Source organism: Odontesthes bonariensis, chromosome 3 (assembly GCF_027942865.1).
Source record: "Odontesthes bonariensis isolate fOdoBon6 chromosome 3, fOdoBon6.hap1, whole genome shotgun sequence".
Lineage (NCBI taxonomy): Eukaryota > Metazoa > Chordata > Actinopteri > Atheriniformes > Atherinopsidae > Odontesthes > Odontesthes bonariensis.
The window spans coordinates 26,445,856-26,459,461 of NC_134508.1; the positions used below are offsets into that span (position 1 = coordinate 26,445,856).

The 13,606-nt window shown below is 38.2% G+C and overlaps 1 protein-coding gene across 5 annotated transcripts in view; it reads right to left on the minus strand.

Moving 5' to 3' along the window:
- Positions 1-13,606, minus strand: part of kaznb (kazrin, periplakin interacting protein b) — a 131,987-nt gene that overhangs the window by 33,523 nt on the left and 84,858 nt on the right. For all 5 annotated transcript variants that reach the window (XM_075461310.1, XM_075461311.1, XM_075461313.1 and 2 more), the window contains exon 4: positions 4,112-4,219. In XM_075461310.1, coding sequence (XP_075317425.1) covers positions 4,112-4,219 — 108 coding nt within the window. The remainder of the gene's footprint in view (positions 1-4,111; positions 4,220-13,606) is intronic.

The following is a 13,606-nucleotide window of genomic DNA, read 5'->3' on the forward strand; positions in this document are numbered from 1 at the left end:
TCTGTCACCGGACAACTGCAGCCCAGCAGACGTACTGTGTCAGTGTCTGGAGGAAGTAAACACCTGGAATGAGAGAGAATTTTCTACAATTAAATGAAGACAAAACTGAGATCATTCTGTTTGGGAGCAAAGAGAAGAGGGTCAGCGTTGGTAAATATCTTGAGACTCGGGACCTTACAATCACTGACCAAGTTGGTAACCTCGGAGTGTTGATAGACTCAGATCTGACTTTCAGCAGCCACATCAAAGCTGTCACCAAGGCAGCTTTTTACCATCTCAGAAACATCAACAGAATTAAAGGTTTCCTCTCCCAAAAAGACCAGGAGAAACTCATCCATGCATTCATCTCCAGTAGACTCGATTACTGTAATGCTCTTTTAACTGGACTTCCCAAAAAGAGCATTAAACATCTGCAGCTCATCCAGAACGCTGCTGCTAGAGTTTCAACCCGGACTAAGAGATCTGAACACATCACAGCAGTTTTAAAATCTTTACACTGGCTTCCAGTCAGTCACAGAATAGATTTTAAAAGCCTGCTGATGGTTTACAAATCCCAGAATGGTTTAGGCCCAAAATACATCTGTGATATGTTCAGAGAATATAAACCTAGCAGAGCTCTTAGATCCAAGGACTCAGGTCAGCTGGTCCAGTCCAGAGTCCAGACTAAACATGGAGAAGCAGCATTTAGCTGTTATGCTGCAAACAAGTGGAACAAACTGCCAGTGGAGATTAAACTTTCACCAAATGTAGACATTTTTCAATCCAGGTTAAAAACATTTCTGTTCTCATGTGTCTATGCATGAAATATCTTTTGACTCATCTAGACTGTTGCTTGTTTTTAAATTCATTTAAATGATTTTATTTGTTTCTCTTTATATTCTTTTATGTATTTTTAATGCTTCTTCCACTCCCTGCTGCAATGCTTTTATTTTATGTAAAGCACTTTCAATTGTTTGTACATGAAATGTGCTATACAAATAAATTTGATTTGATTTTTGATTTGATTATAGCCACATAAAATATCATTTATTTGCTGTGAATTTGTTGTGGAATTGCTGCATTTTATAAAATGTAATTATTTTTAAATATTTACCCTTGCAATTTGATAATCAGCTAACAGTAGTTTAAGCAATAACAGCAGATAATCCTTAATCGTCACCTCAGACAAGTATTTTCTGTCAAGCAGCTCTCCACACACACAGCAACTCGACTTGGTGGAAGACAGGTGTACCGATCAAAAACCGACACCGATCCATACTTGCCTGCTCTTGTCTGTAGTTGCGGGTGTTCAAGCTTATGGATCTAAGCTAAACTACCATGCATGTTCTGTCATATTAAGGCACTCCATGGGCTTGTCACATGTCTCTATTTTGTTCCCCCTGGTCTCCTCTGTCCTCCCTCTTCCTGCTTATGACCCGTAAATCGATCCAAGCCACTCGAAGAAGGGAGTCTCATTTCCTAAAAGGCATGTGAAGGAGACAGCAGGGTCAACTGAGAAGAGGATACACAGCCAGATTTCACAGGCTGGTCATTTGTGGAATTTGTGAAGCATGAAAGGAGTGTGTCACATTATCCCACACAATAAAAAGTTAATATTGGATTGTCATGAACACTGTGAATGCTCATCTGACATTGATCATAAAACACAGCAGTGGACAGTAAGTGAAACTACATGAAGCTGTGCTACACAACCAATTTAAATGTTGAATGTTTGAAAAGATGGCCTCACAATAGGAAAGTCTCATTTTAGGTAATGCCTCCTGTTGCCTCATTTCTCCTCAGGTCTTTGCCCCGAGGACAGGAGGTAGGAGAAAATCTGAGGCTGTATAAATACAGAAATGAGAAGACTGGTACGTTTGTTGCAAAATGTTTCTAGTTTGCTGTCGTTAAAGTCACAAAAATCTTTGTACTCATGCTGATAAACACCAATTCTTATTAGTTTCTTATTACATTGTCTGTTTTTATTCAAGTCAGGATGTTTTCCTAACCTTAACCGTGTCATTTTTCATTTCAAATCTTTACCAAGTAGTCGGTAATGTATAAAACACCAATGAAAGTTACTGCAAGTGAAAGGAGGCGGTAACTGCAACCTAATATATCATTGCAAAGTAAAGTTACTTTAAAGCATCAGTGGTTGGGATGGGACTCGACTTCCAACCACCAAATCTGGACTCTGTTTCCACTTAAATGTGACACAGCAGTCTTTTGTATTAATATTTCATGAAATGCAGTGGCACTGTGTTCCTCCATGTTTTTTTGGGTTTTTTTCATGTCTGGGAGCACAAAAAACAGTGACTATTGTGTCCGTGGACATAAATCAGATTAGGATTTTTGTGACAATTTCACATTCTGCTTTGAGACTGGGTTGTTTATTCGCCTCAGTAATGGATTAGAGAGGCTCTAATGTCATGTTCACTTGTTGGATTAATGTGTTAGCACAGGTGCACTCATTAAATGTGGAGCAGTGTGCTGCTCACAAGGAGACACTGCTTTATGAAGCAGAAACTGACCTGCTGAACAACTTGATTCAAGAGAGACTTATCTCCATCTACAAAGTGCACATGTAATGCGGAGATACTATTTATGCTAATGCAGCATATCAGTCGTTTTTATATTATATTGCATGGAAAAATTAGCCAGACTACTTGTTATTACACAAAGTCTCTACTTTGTCACAGTAAGGTGTCAAATCTTTAACATGAGACTCCCAACACTGCTCGTGGTTTTCAACTTTCTCTCAATTTGCAATGAATTATGGAAATTAAATCCAAAAGCAACAGCTTTTATTAGTCTTTGTAGATGAAAAGTTGGTAGGTACTGTAACACTACATAGAGATTAATGTAATACACTTGAAGTAACATGTTAAAAGACAGTGAAATGTTGGTATCTCTGCTGCCATTATTCTATTAGTTATCTTACAATGAAATTCTTAACAGATGCTTATGTGAGACGCTAAAGTATTTTATTTAAAATGGACATAATTGACCAACTGTAGCACTTCATAATTCCAGTCATGCTGAGGCCTGCCTGTAAGCTAAACAGAGTCTTGTTCACAGTATTGCTTTTGTCCTGACACCTCCTCAGTCTAAAATGTTCCACTCCTCAGTGTCCTTATTCTCCAGCTTAACTCCCCGGATCTCTGTGTCATTCATTTGCTTTGCTCACATTAAAGCCTATAAACTTCTTTTTTTTTTTACCCTCCTCTCTGCTCTGCCTTATTGCTCTCCTTTCAGATGACCTGTCAGTCTGCATTAACAGTGCTGCAGTGTGCTGATAGAGAGTTGGGATGGAGTGGCATTAAAATATGATTTGGCTTATAGGGAGAGGAGGTGGTGAGGAGAGTGATGGGCAGTGACAGAGGAGGAAAAATGAGCTTATGAAGCCACAACTGTCGCTGCTCATTGTTGTTGGAAATATCAAAAGGCTTATCTCACCGCCATTAAACATACTCTGCCTGCTTCAGGAGGCTCGACTAGATGAAAAGATCGAAATTGCAAGCTCAGACTCTCTCTGGTTTGATATCAGCATGGGAACAACAGAGAATAATAACAGTTATCATGATGAGAGAAAGAAATGGTCACAAGGCCTAAAGATTAAGCTACAAAGCATGTGAAATCAATAGACTTGCAAATCAATACATTTTGTGATGTCAATACGCTGGTCAGTGTAATTACTGCACAGGAGGAAATGGGGACCATCATCCTGAGGTATACAAGCCTCTCCTTGAAACACAGTATTCCTTATACTGATGGCAGTGATTCTAGAAGATAAGTGGTCTTGCAGCGATCCAATAATTGCACATTACAATAAAAGAGTGATAAACTCCAAACCGGTTTGCCAAGTAGAATGCTTTTCTGTGGAGGTCTCATGAGCAATACGATACTCTGTGCTGGGTGACAAAACTTGTTATATTGCTGAGATAAATCAAAGCCTGGCCCTTGTGGCCAGGAACAAAGTCTTGTTATCTGATTGTTCTCACCCTCACAGGCCTTTGCTCCAGCGATCTCCCACAGTCAAGCTGAGAGCTCAGTGTCTTTTTAACTGCCATTCACCATTCTCACTTCCTGCTGTCACCAAGACAACGCCTCGTGATTTGGAGTAACAACGTACCTTTTCCTAGCGAGCAGTCTGGAGTGCCAAAGTCCATCAGGCTGGATATCTCTGTCGGGTAGCACATGTCTGTCACCACTGTCTTCTGCCTGCGGTGCATTGAGGAATCTGCAGGAAAGGGAAAATATCCATGTAATTTCTCTCAGTCAGATGAATCAAATGTTTCATGATAAGTTTTGAGCAAACAATTTGTTCTAAATGCTAGTATTTGTCTCTCAAGCTGCAGTAGGGATCTATATATTTGTACAAAAGCTCCCTGAGTAACGATGGATTCTTGTCCAGCTATTATGTGATGCTTGGCTAATATTTTACTACCCTAGTTGCTCTTTTTAAAAAATATTTTATTCCCTTCTCCGTTTACTTCCTACCTTGTGAGGCAAGAAGAAATGCTCAAAAGGTTTTGCTGCCCTTTTGTGCTCCCCTCGCAGCCAGACAGCTAAAGATACTGATCAAGGACTGCTGTGAACTTTCCTTTTTCATAAACAATTTAGAAGCCTTTTCTCAATGTTTCCCTTCATGTTTAAAACATGAAATTGCTTTAAGAATAATGTAATTATTGGAGGATGCCATATCAACCCTGTGGCAGGGAGTGTTTTTGTGCAGCAGACACTGTAATGTAACAGAATTGATTTTCCTATGAGATGTACTGTTTCCACTCATGAGCGAAGCAAATCTGAAGGGAATTTTCTTTTTTAAAAACACAGAAAAAAAATGTGGATCAGTCGCATCTCCGTTGCTTTACGGTCAATAACTAGGGTTGCTAGTGGTTGTAATTCAGCAGAAGCAGAAGAAGTAGCTGTTATAACTGGAAACAAACCTTTCAGGGTGAAATTATTGCTTTGGTGGACACCCCCAAGATGAAGACAGAAGAATAACAACTTTCCTCTTTGGGAATATGTGGGATATCACATCGTATCTGAGAGGACACCAGTCAGTCCAGAGGGGTTATCGTCTGTCAGTTTAGACCGGAGAGAACTGGTGACTCACATCATTTCAATCTTTGTCAGGTCAGAGGAGTTGTAAAGTTCTCCCTAACACACAAAATCTACTTTTCATCCAAAGAGGCAAAAACCTGCTTTTCTTATTTTTTCTAAATGTAAATTGGAAATGGCAAAAGAAAACCAGCTTGTGGAATTGTGGTGCTAATTTGTTGAGAGATATTGATTTGTTGATTGACTCAAAAAAAACATTGTTAACCAACAAAACAGCAGAACAAAACAGTTGTATTTTCTTATAAGTGATACTTTCTGAAAAATTGCTGCATATTCTTGTGTTTTCGCTTATGTTTTTGGCTTTCTATTTGTTGTGTTTTATATCTAGATTTTGTGTTTTCTGAAAACAGTATTTTAACTTTTGTTGAAGAAGATGATGTGTTTGTTTATCAATTTGCATGTTTATTTGCAGGATTACCCAAAGATTTATGGTTTAAACATTTTACTTAAGCTTCACTCAGAATTGCTAAACTTTCGTATCGGCATCCAGATCCGGATCCAGAATCTTTTTATGCAGTTTGCAGGCTCAGGTGCTCTAATTGTGTTTCCTGAAATGTTGCACTATGTTGCCAGAGAACATGCAAAACTAGTTTTTAAATTCAAGTGTTTTCTCCAATAACCACACACCCATTCCATTAGTACCGCATTAAGTGTCTACACTGAAGTGCCCTCTGAGCTGTACCATCTGTAAAACCACTCTCCCTAAGCAGTGATCTCACTCTTCCCTTCTAATCTGCAAATTTCAACAGTTTTAATTTCACAACTGTTTGGTATTTGTCTAGATTACTGACCATTTCCTCCCTTTGAAGGCCTCCTCCATCTTTCTGACTTGTCAATAACTATTTAGGTGTTGTAAAGCTGACCTTTACTTTGGTCTTTAATATGGAGATTGGACAGCAGGCAGGCTTATGCATGGCTGCTCTAAGACTGCTTTACTTAGCACCGGCAATAATGAGGGACAGAGAGGATGAGGCTGCTAAAAGTGAGACAAATTCAGAATACAGCTCTTTCCTGAGGGTGTCGGTGTCTTTGTACGCTTAAAAATCAAGATGTACATTAATGTACATCCTGAATTGTTACATATGCTTCAAATAAAGATGTGTGCCTTATCCATGTGTATTACTTGTGTTATGCTTCAGCGCTAGCATATTTTTGATGTTTGGGGATTTTTAATTGACCTCCCTTGAGTATGTGATTATCTGCAGTCCATTGTGTTTCCCCAGCAAACTTCCTGCCATTGTGTCAGGACTATAAAGTATGTGGGTTCTAGCGGGAAAAAAAGAAGTATGTCCAACCATCTTATTTCTGCGTGGTTGGACCTGAACTGAGAGAGGTTAAAGGTTTTACTGAACATTATCCTCTACAGTCAGCCCTAAGCTATGCTGATTGTAGAAAACTCTTCAGTTCTATTTTCTCATTCTCATGTCACGTAAAACTAGTATATTGCATAAAAATCAAATGCTCATTAGACCTTTTGTCATCCAGTATGCCCAAATTAAATCAGTTTTCAGTTCAAGGCCACTGAAAATAAATTCTCTTTGCAGTTAAAGCCACAACAGATTTATTGCTTACTTAGAATTTGTGAAAGAAAGAACACATTGTTTTCTGCCATACTCTCCTTTTGACCCCAAACATCTGAAGAGGAGCACTGTTTTGTGTCATTGACTGACAGTTGAGACAGTACTTATTCTCTTTGAATGGCCAACCAGTGGAATAAATGTGCTTTTAATTCTTTGTGTGGAGTTTGGAGCTGACAAATGGGAATATCTATGGCAGTTGACCTTCAAATGGTATACCTTTAAAGTCCCATTCCAGTGGTTATTAATCCCCTAAAAACACCTCTAAGTTCCTCAAAATGATACATCTGAGTTTTTTCTGTCGAAAAAACATCTCATGGGCTTAAAACGGATTTGTGTAGACAGGTTCATTGCTTTCATATATTTCTGGATACATGTGCATCCTGGAGGGTATGAAACATCGTTCGAGTCACCATATTGTAATAAACATCTTTAGTAAAGGTATATTTTCATTTGTAATTTTTGTATACTCAATAGTGAAATGACTCAATCACAAAATGCTATTTCCTAGATCAGAGTTTTGATGTATACTTGTGAAAAATTTAATCTGATTCTATTTCTGACTTATTTTACCTGCTTTTTAAAACTTCTCCTTTTTTTACTGTCTTTCTGTTCTCTTTATTTGAGAATATCAGCAGCATGGTGTTAATGGTAATTTCACTGGGCTCAACAAGTAAAAATATTCAGGACAAGTCATACTAATAGAAATTACTTTACTGTGCATTGTACATGTTAGCTTAGTCTGGGACAGTGGATGGTAATTATTACATTGTTAACTTGAACCACATTGATTATATTAATAAACTTTATAATTCATAAACTCATCAAATACGCTGAGAAATGAACAGATCCCAAAACTATTTGTGACAATAAAATGGTCAGACACTTCTAATAGAGCAATTGTATGCCGTCATTTAGAAGCCTAGTGTTTATATGAAGGAAAATCTGCATGCATACGTATTCTTCTATGCATATAATTATGTTCTCTGAGTAGTTGCAGTCAGTATTACATTTTGAGGCATAAAGTGGGCACTGCAGGGTCTTTGCTGCCTTTGGGACTTGTGAGACTCCAGTCCAGCTCTGTACTGGCCTGGATTCTCATGTTTCTTCTTGTCTGGGCAAGGGGCTGTAGTCCCCTTAGTGCATTGAACAATTTTAATTTATCTTTTTTGGCAGTTGTTAAAGTTAAATGCCTTGTAATGTCTGGATTTGATTAAGTCTTTGCCAAACTAATCGGCATGAACACTACTGCTCTCCAGTTGTGGATGCACTTCTGTGACAACGTTGCAAAGAAATCCATCTAAGACATGACAACTTTGAGCAGATTAGGTGAATGTAGATCTATGAAAATTCCTAACTGGCCCTGTTCATACCTCCACCGAGTCCCAGCTGCTAGTGTCTGCTTGCTTGGCCTGGGCCCAGTTGTGGCAGCTAGCAGGGAGTGCCAACTCACTTGGTGAGATCGAGTGGCTGATAGCCCCCTCTATCCCTCGACATACTTCCTCTTGTAACTTGTGTTAGTTTTCATTCTATTTGTTCTTCACAGTGGATGCAAAATAGTTGTACAGACCCACCCCACCAGAAGTCCGGAATGATTCCTCTAATGCTGTACGTGGAACATGCATTGACTTTCTGAGACTGTGAGTGGTGCTCTGTTGGTTTAAAGCTGAAATCCCCGGCCTAAGCATTGACAGCTGATCTTGTTCATCAACATGTCTTGTCACACGGTAAACATCTTATGGACATGAAAACAAGGTTCAAACTTGATTTGAAACTTGATTTTAGCAAATGAAGTTTCATTGATTAAAAAATAGATAAAAAAAGACAGAGAGCCCAGCTTTTATGTAATGACCTGCACATGCACATTGGTCTTTTCATTTGCTATGACTGATTACACATATGCTGGGATTAATATCATGTTGAAAGTATTTACAGTTGGCTCATAACACCTCATAGATCAGCAAATAATAGAACTTTTCAGGGCAGCAAAACTGCTTATGACATAAAGGAGGGTTTCTATATTTTTTGTGTTGGTTCACACCAAAGAGAGTTATTCTTTCACACAGAAGACATCACAACTGAACAACCTTGTTCGTAGTCCAGGCTTTTCTTCCTGGATTTGTCTACATCACCACGAAACGTATTTCCCTAAAGCATGCCTCGTGGTCAGTATGGTGCACATGCTTAGTAATGTGTTTTTGAATATTGGAGTTTGTAAAAATGCCCTAATAGTCTCCAAGAAAGTCATGAACATCTAAATGAGCTGTTTAATTATGGCTTCATCTTGTTATGTGACTGAGTAGGCACGCATACAAGGACCCTTAAACAAAGCCAAATAAATTAAATTGAATCATTGTTAACAATATTATGTACAATTGCACATTTTTACTTTTAAAATGTCTTAAATGTAGGAACTGCATAACCTAAACAGGACGAAAAATTCATTTAAAATAAAGTGGTTTTTTAAACACTTGGGTCAAACTTGGAAATCGGGGTGGATATGTACTTTTATAAACTAGTTTTCTGTAGATGTAGCTCGTCCCTGTAGTAACAGCCATGCTTGTGAAAGGTGAGTGACAGCACCATGTTACACAAGGCTGGTTTTAAAAAGATTTTGAGTTATTTTATGGAAATAAGTTTTCCATCTAGTGATTGATTGTCAAGGAAAAGTGCTAAACACTAAACTAAAACATCACCTTGCTCCAGTTTATTTGATGCAATCTTTTTCTTTACAGAGAAAACAAGGACTTTCAGTCACATACTGTAGCTCGAACATATTTCTGTAGATAAAAAATATTTGAATTTCAGTTGAACAGTGATAATAAATCATTAAGAGGTTTAAAGGTGCTCTCTGTAGAGAAAAAATAGTTAGTTGTAAACATACAACTGAGCTACTTTCAGAATTAACTTAATTTCACTGGAATACCACTTCATACCATTAGATAAGACAGGAGTTACCATATTGCCTAGTTTTTGTATTAATAATCAAACGAGGCTGGGCGTTTGCGAATTACCAAAGAGGAACACAGTGAGTTAATGAGGTCTTTTTCATACCAATTAGATGGAACCCATGTAAGAAGGTCTACTTGTTGACATATTTGTTGCCATGTTTGTGCTAAAAACCAAGCTAATAACAAAGTAAATGGACACATATAAAGGTAGCTGTGATATCTTGACCGACCTGCACATTATCAGCAGTAAGATCAAAATTAGGATAAATTTCAGTTGAAATGAAAATATCCAGTCGTGTAACTACAGGCAATAGAGCTGATGACAAAGAGATATTTTCCCCTTGCAATGTCATTTAGTTAGCTTAAAATTAAATAAATTGAATTCCATTGAAATGGAACCGAAACATACACCTCATCTGATAAAACTGATCAACTGAAGTTACAAAATCCCCCTTTTTTAGATATTCATTCAAACCTCACGGGAAAGACACAGCCTTGCGAGAATTGAACAGGAAAACACTGACTAGCTACATATGCAGTGTATGGCTGCAGAAAACACCCAAAGATAGTGGGAACATCTAGCTATGACTTGGCCGAGGGGTGCAGGCGACATGTATAGGACACGCTGGGAAGAAGAGACAAAAACTCGGCAGGAGTCAGAGTAGGTATTCAAGCAGAGACACATAGAGCCAACTATCATGAGTATGCAGACAGCTCATCTTTGCCCACCCTCAGCCAGCCTTTAATTATGCTGGCAGTCGTTTCATCACACAGCAGAGACTTTCATTCTCGCATCAGTCATCGCACTGAAAAGGAAGAGAACATGCTGAGATATCCGCGGAGTGACAAAGGGTTGAAATGCAGTCAGTAACATTGCTGCATGTGATGCATCATGATGAAAGACTGACACAAACATGTATACACAGCACTTACGATATACTATGATGAACTGAAACATTGTGTTATTACCAGGCATGTCTAAAACCACCGTCACACACGCACTGGAGTCCTGAAATGTTCTAGAGATGTTCTGGAGCAGTGGCCTGTGGGAACACAAATGTCTAAAACATTCGCTACGGACATTTTGCAGAGATCTTCCACCCAGTGCCCTAGTTATATCTACGGAACATCAATGGGTGAGCCAGAGTATGAGCGTCTCAGCAAATATACCGGAGCATTTGTGGCCCCGTGTGAGAGAGCACGTGTGTGTGCTGATGAGAGTTTGTGGTTTCTGCTAACCTGTATGCTGCTTTCTGCTTGCTCCTTGTTACTGTGGATACTCACATATATATATATATATATATATACATTCAGTACTCAGTACTCTGCTATTCTCAATCTTTTGAAGAGGAAACACAACGATTTCTACAAAGTAATTTCAGCATTCCACGCTGCCTCCTGGGCGCTTCACACCCCCATTCCCCTGCACCTCCTTCTTTGCATTTTCAGCCAGCAGAGCGCATCTCAAGCAGAAAGCGTCCTGCTGTGATATGTTTGTGTGAACAGCAAAAGTGGAAAAAGACCTAATCAAATCGTCGGCACTTTCTCCTGAACGTCTTCATGTGTTAATGTGAAAATGGCTTAACAGTGGGTTCATTTGAGACATAACTGGCATACAGTCCAGAAGTTTACTGTAAGGTTTATTGTTTCTATAGATTCTCAACCACAGAAAAGGTGGTACAGACGGGAGAGTTGCTTGTTAATTTCTTATTTGCACCCTGCACACGAACTTTGCAGAAAGAACTGACTTAAAGAGTGTTTTAGAACTGCGGTGGTGAATCTTGAAATGCAGAGAAAAAAAGCAAACCTTTTGCTTTTGTCTCAGTAGATGGAGTAGAGTTGTTCTATTAGTAAAATGACTCATATTCATAAAATGTAAAGCTCTGAAAAATCAATCAATTTCTGAGGTGCACTGTAATTATCTCCCCTGGCATGACAATAACCAGCATTTAAAATTCAATTATTTCCTCTCATGCATTTAAACTAATGCAACATAATGTGAGAGGAATTTGAAACACTTTAAATAGAATTTCACAGATGTGAAAACAGTGAATAAATTAACAAAATCCAAATGAAATTAAGACTTTGGCGTTTCTAACCTTTTAAACAAGACAGAGGAATTTTGTTGTATATGACAACAAAAAAAAGAGTTAATTTGAGATATTCAGAGAGCAAATATTTCACAAGGAGAGAGTGTTCATCCCTGACCTCAAAGCCTGCAAGTTCCTCCTGTTATTATCAGACACGTGGAAAAGAGCCAAATCCCAGCCCGCAGAACACCAACAAACACTCCCACAGCACTGTGCATCTCCCTTGTTAGGTATCATTACCAGATTCAGTCATGGTAATGACTGAATCTTTACTTTATTGGATGATAAAGTTAAATCAAATCACTTTTTATCACTGAGTCAGATAGGAAATCAATATATTAAACAAAATAAATAAATAAATAAAAAACATAATAATCCCTAAACACTGCCTGTAAACATGTCAGATAGTGTTTTAACAACAGCAGTAAAAAATTTGTGGGGAAAAAGTTGACTTAGTATTCAACACTGTCTTTATATTGTTGGAGAAGTAACTCAAAGATTCCTCCTTGGAGACAGACGGGAACTGGGAATGTGTGCTATGTATCGAAAGCTTAGCTGTCACAAATCTATTATTCAGCCTAAACATGCACCCAGAACATGGCAGCAACATTTTACTCTGCCTGGAGCTGAAAATTTACTGTCTGTTAATCTGTGTTCATAATAATCCATGGCGCAGGGAATCAATACTCCTGGCATCATATGATATAGGACCTGAAAGGCTGCTCCAAGGCCGCTGTGATCCATAGCCTATGGATGCTGTGCTTTCATTAAGAGCACAACAGCTGCCTTCCCTGAGGAAACATGTGCAAAAAAAGGGCCTACAGGGACACATCTATTACATCAATGAAGAGAAATTGCTTGAGCAAGAAGAGTGTCCAGGGTTACTGTTGTTATGGCTGGTGCTACTCTGCTCTAAAGTCTGCAGGTTTGCTAGATTGTTTTCTCACTCTAATGATGTCTGTGCTAAAAAATAAATGAAGGATTTTTAAAAAGCAACACGCTGAAGAGTGGAGCATGTTGACATTTAATCCCAAACTGTTTGATTAATTGTAAATGAAAACTTTCTGTTGCAACGCTTAATCATATGTACAATGTGATTACATCATTTTCCCTATATAATTCATCCAGTAATTGTTGCTCTTTCTTTAATATGTCGAGGTGTATTTTTCTGACATTGAACATCACTTATGTTTCCTTTTTACATCAAGGTGTTACTAATTTAATCAATTGTATCTGATTATTTACATGAATAAACATGCATAGGTCATGGAGCCCTTTAAATTTTGTAGAACATACTGCCATGGAAATTTCTTGTAATTGGTATAGTGACCCCCAAAGACAGATGCCATGGTTATAACTAAATATCAGCACATACATGTCACAACACAAAACACAACTGGACACATAGAGTGTGAAATAAATTGGATGATGCGTGTTTTTGGTGATTTATTTTTTTTATTTTTTTTTCCCTTGTCCTGTCCAGCATTATGGCAGCAGAATTGTAATCTGAATACCATTTATGCTAAACACATTTGCTATGCCAAGGGAAGCTTTTGGTGATTTATTGATTGATAAATTACAGCTGGTATATGTGTGTCTGTGAAGTAGGCAGAGGGAGCTACTTTGTTTAGGTTTTCTATGAGACACTAGAGCCATTTCGTGAAATGAAATAGAAATCAGATCTTTGCATCTGCCAAGTTTCGCTTGTGCCAAGTCCCTTTGGTTTTTAAACATGCTCAGCTACTGAAAAACAACTTTCTGTTTTATGTCAAGAAACCCTGAGATTTGCAATGCTGCAAATCAAAAAATCATCAAGACCAAGACTTTTTGACCAAGATTGGGGGAGGAATACATCAAATGACAAAGGATTTTACCATATCACATA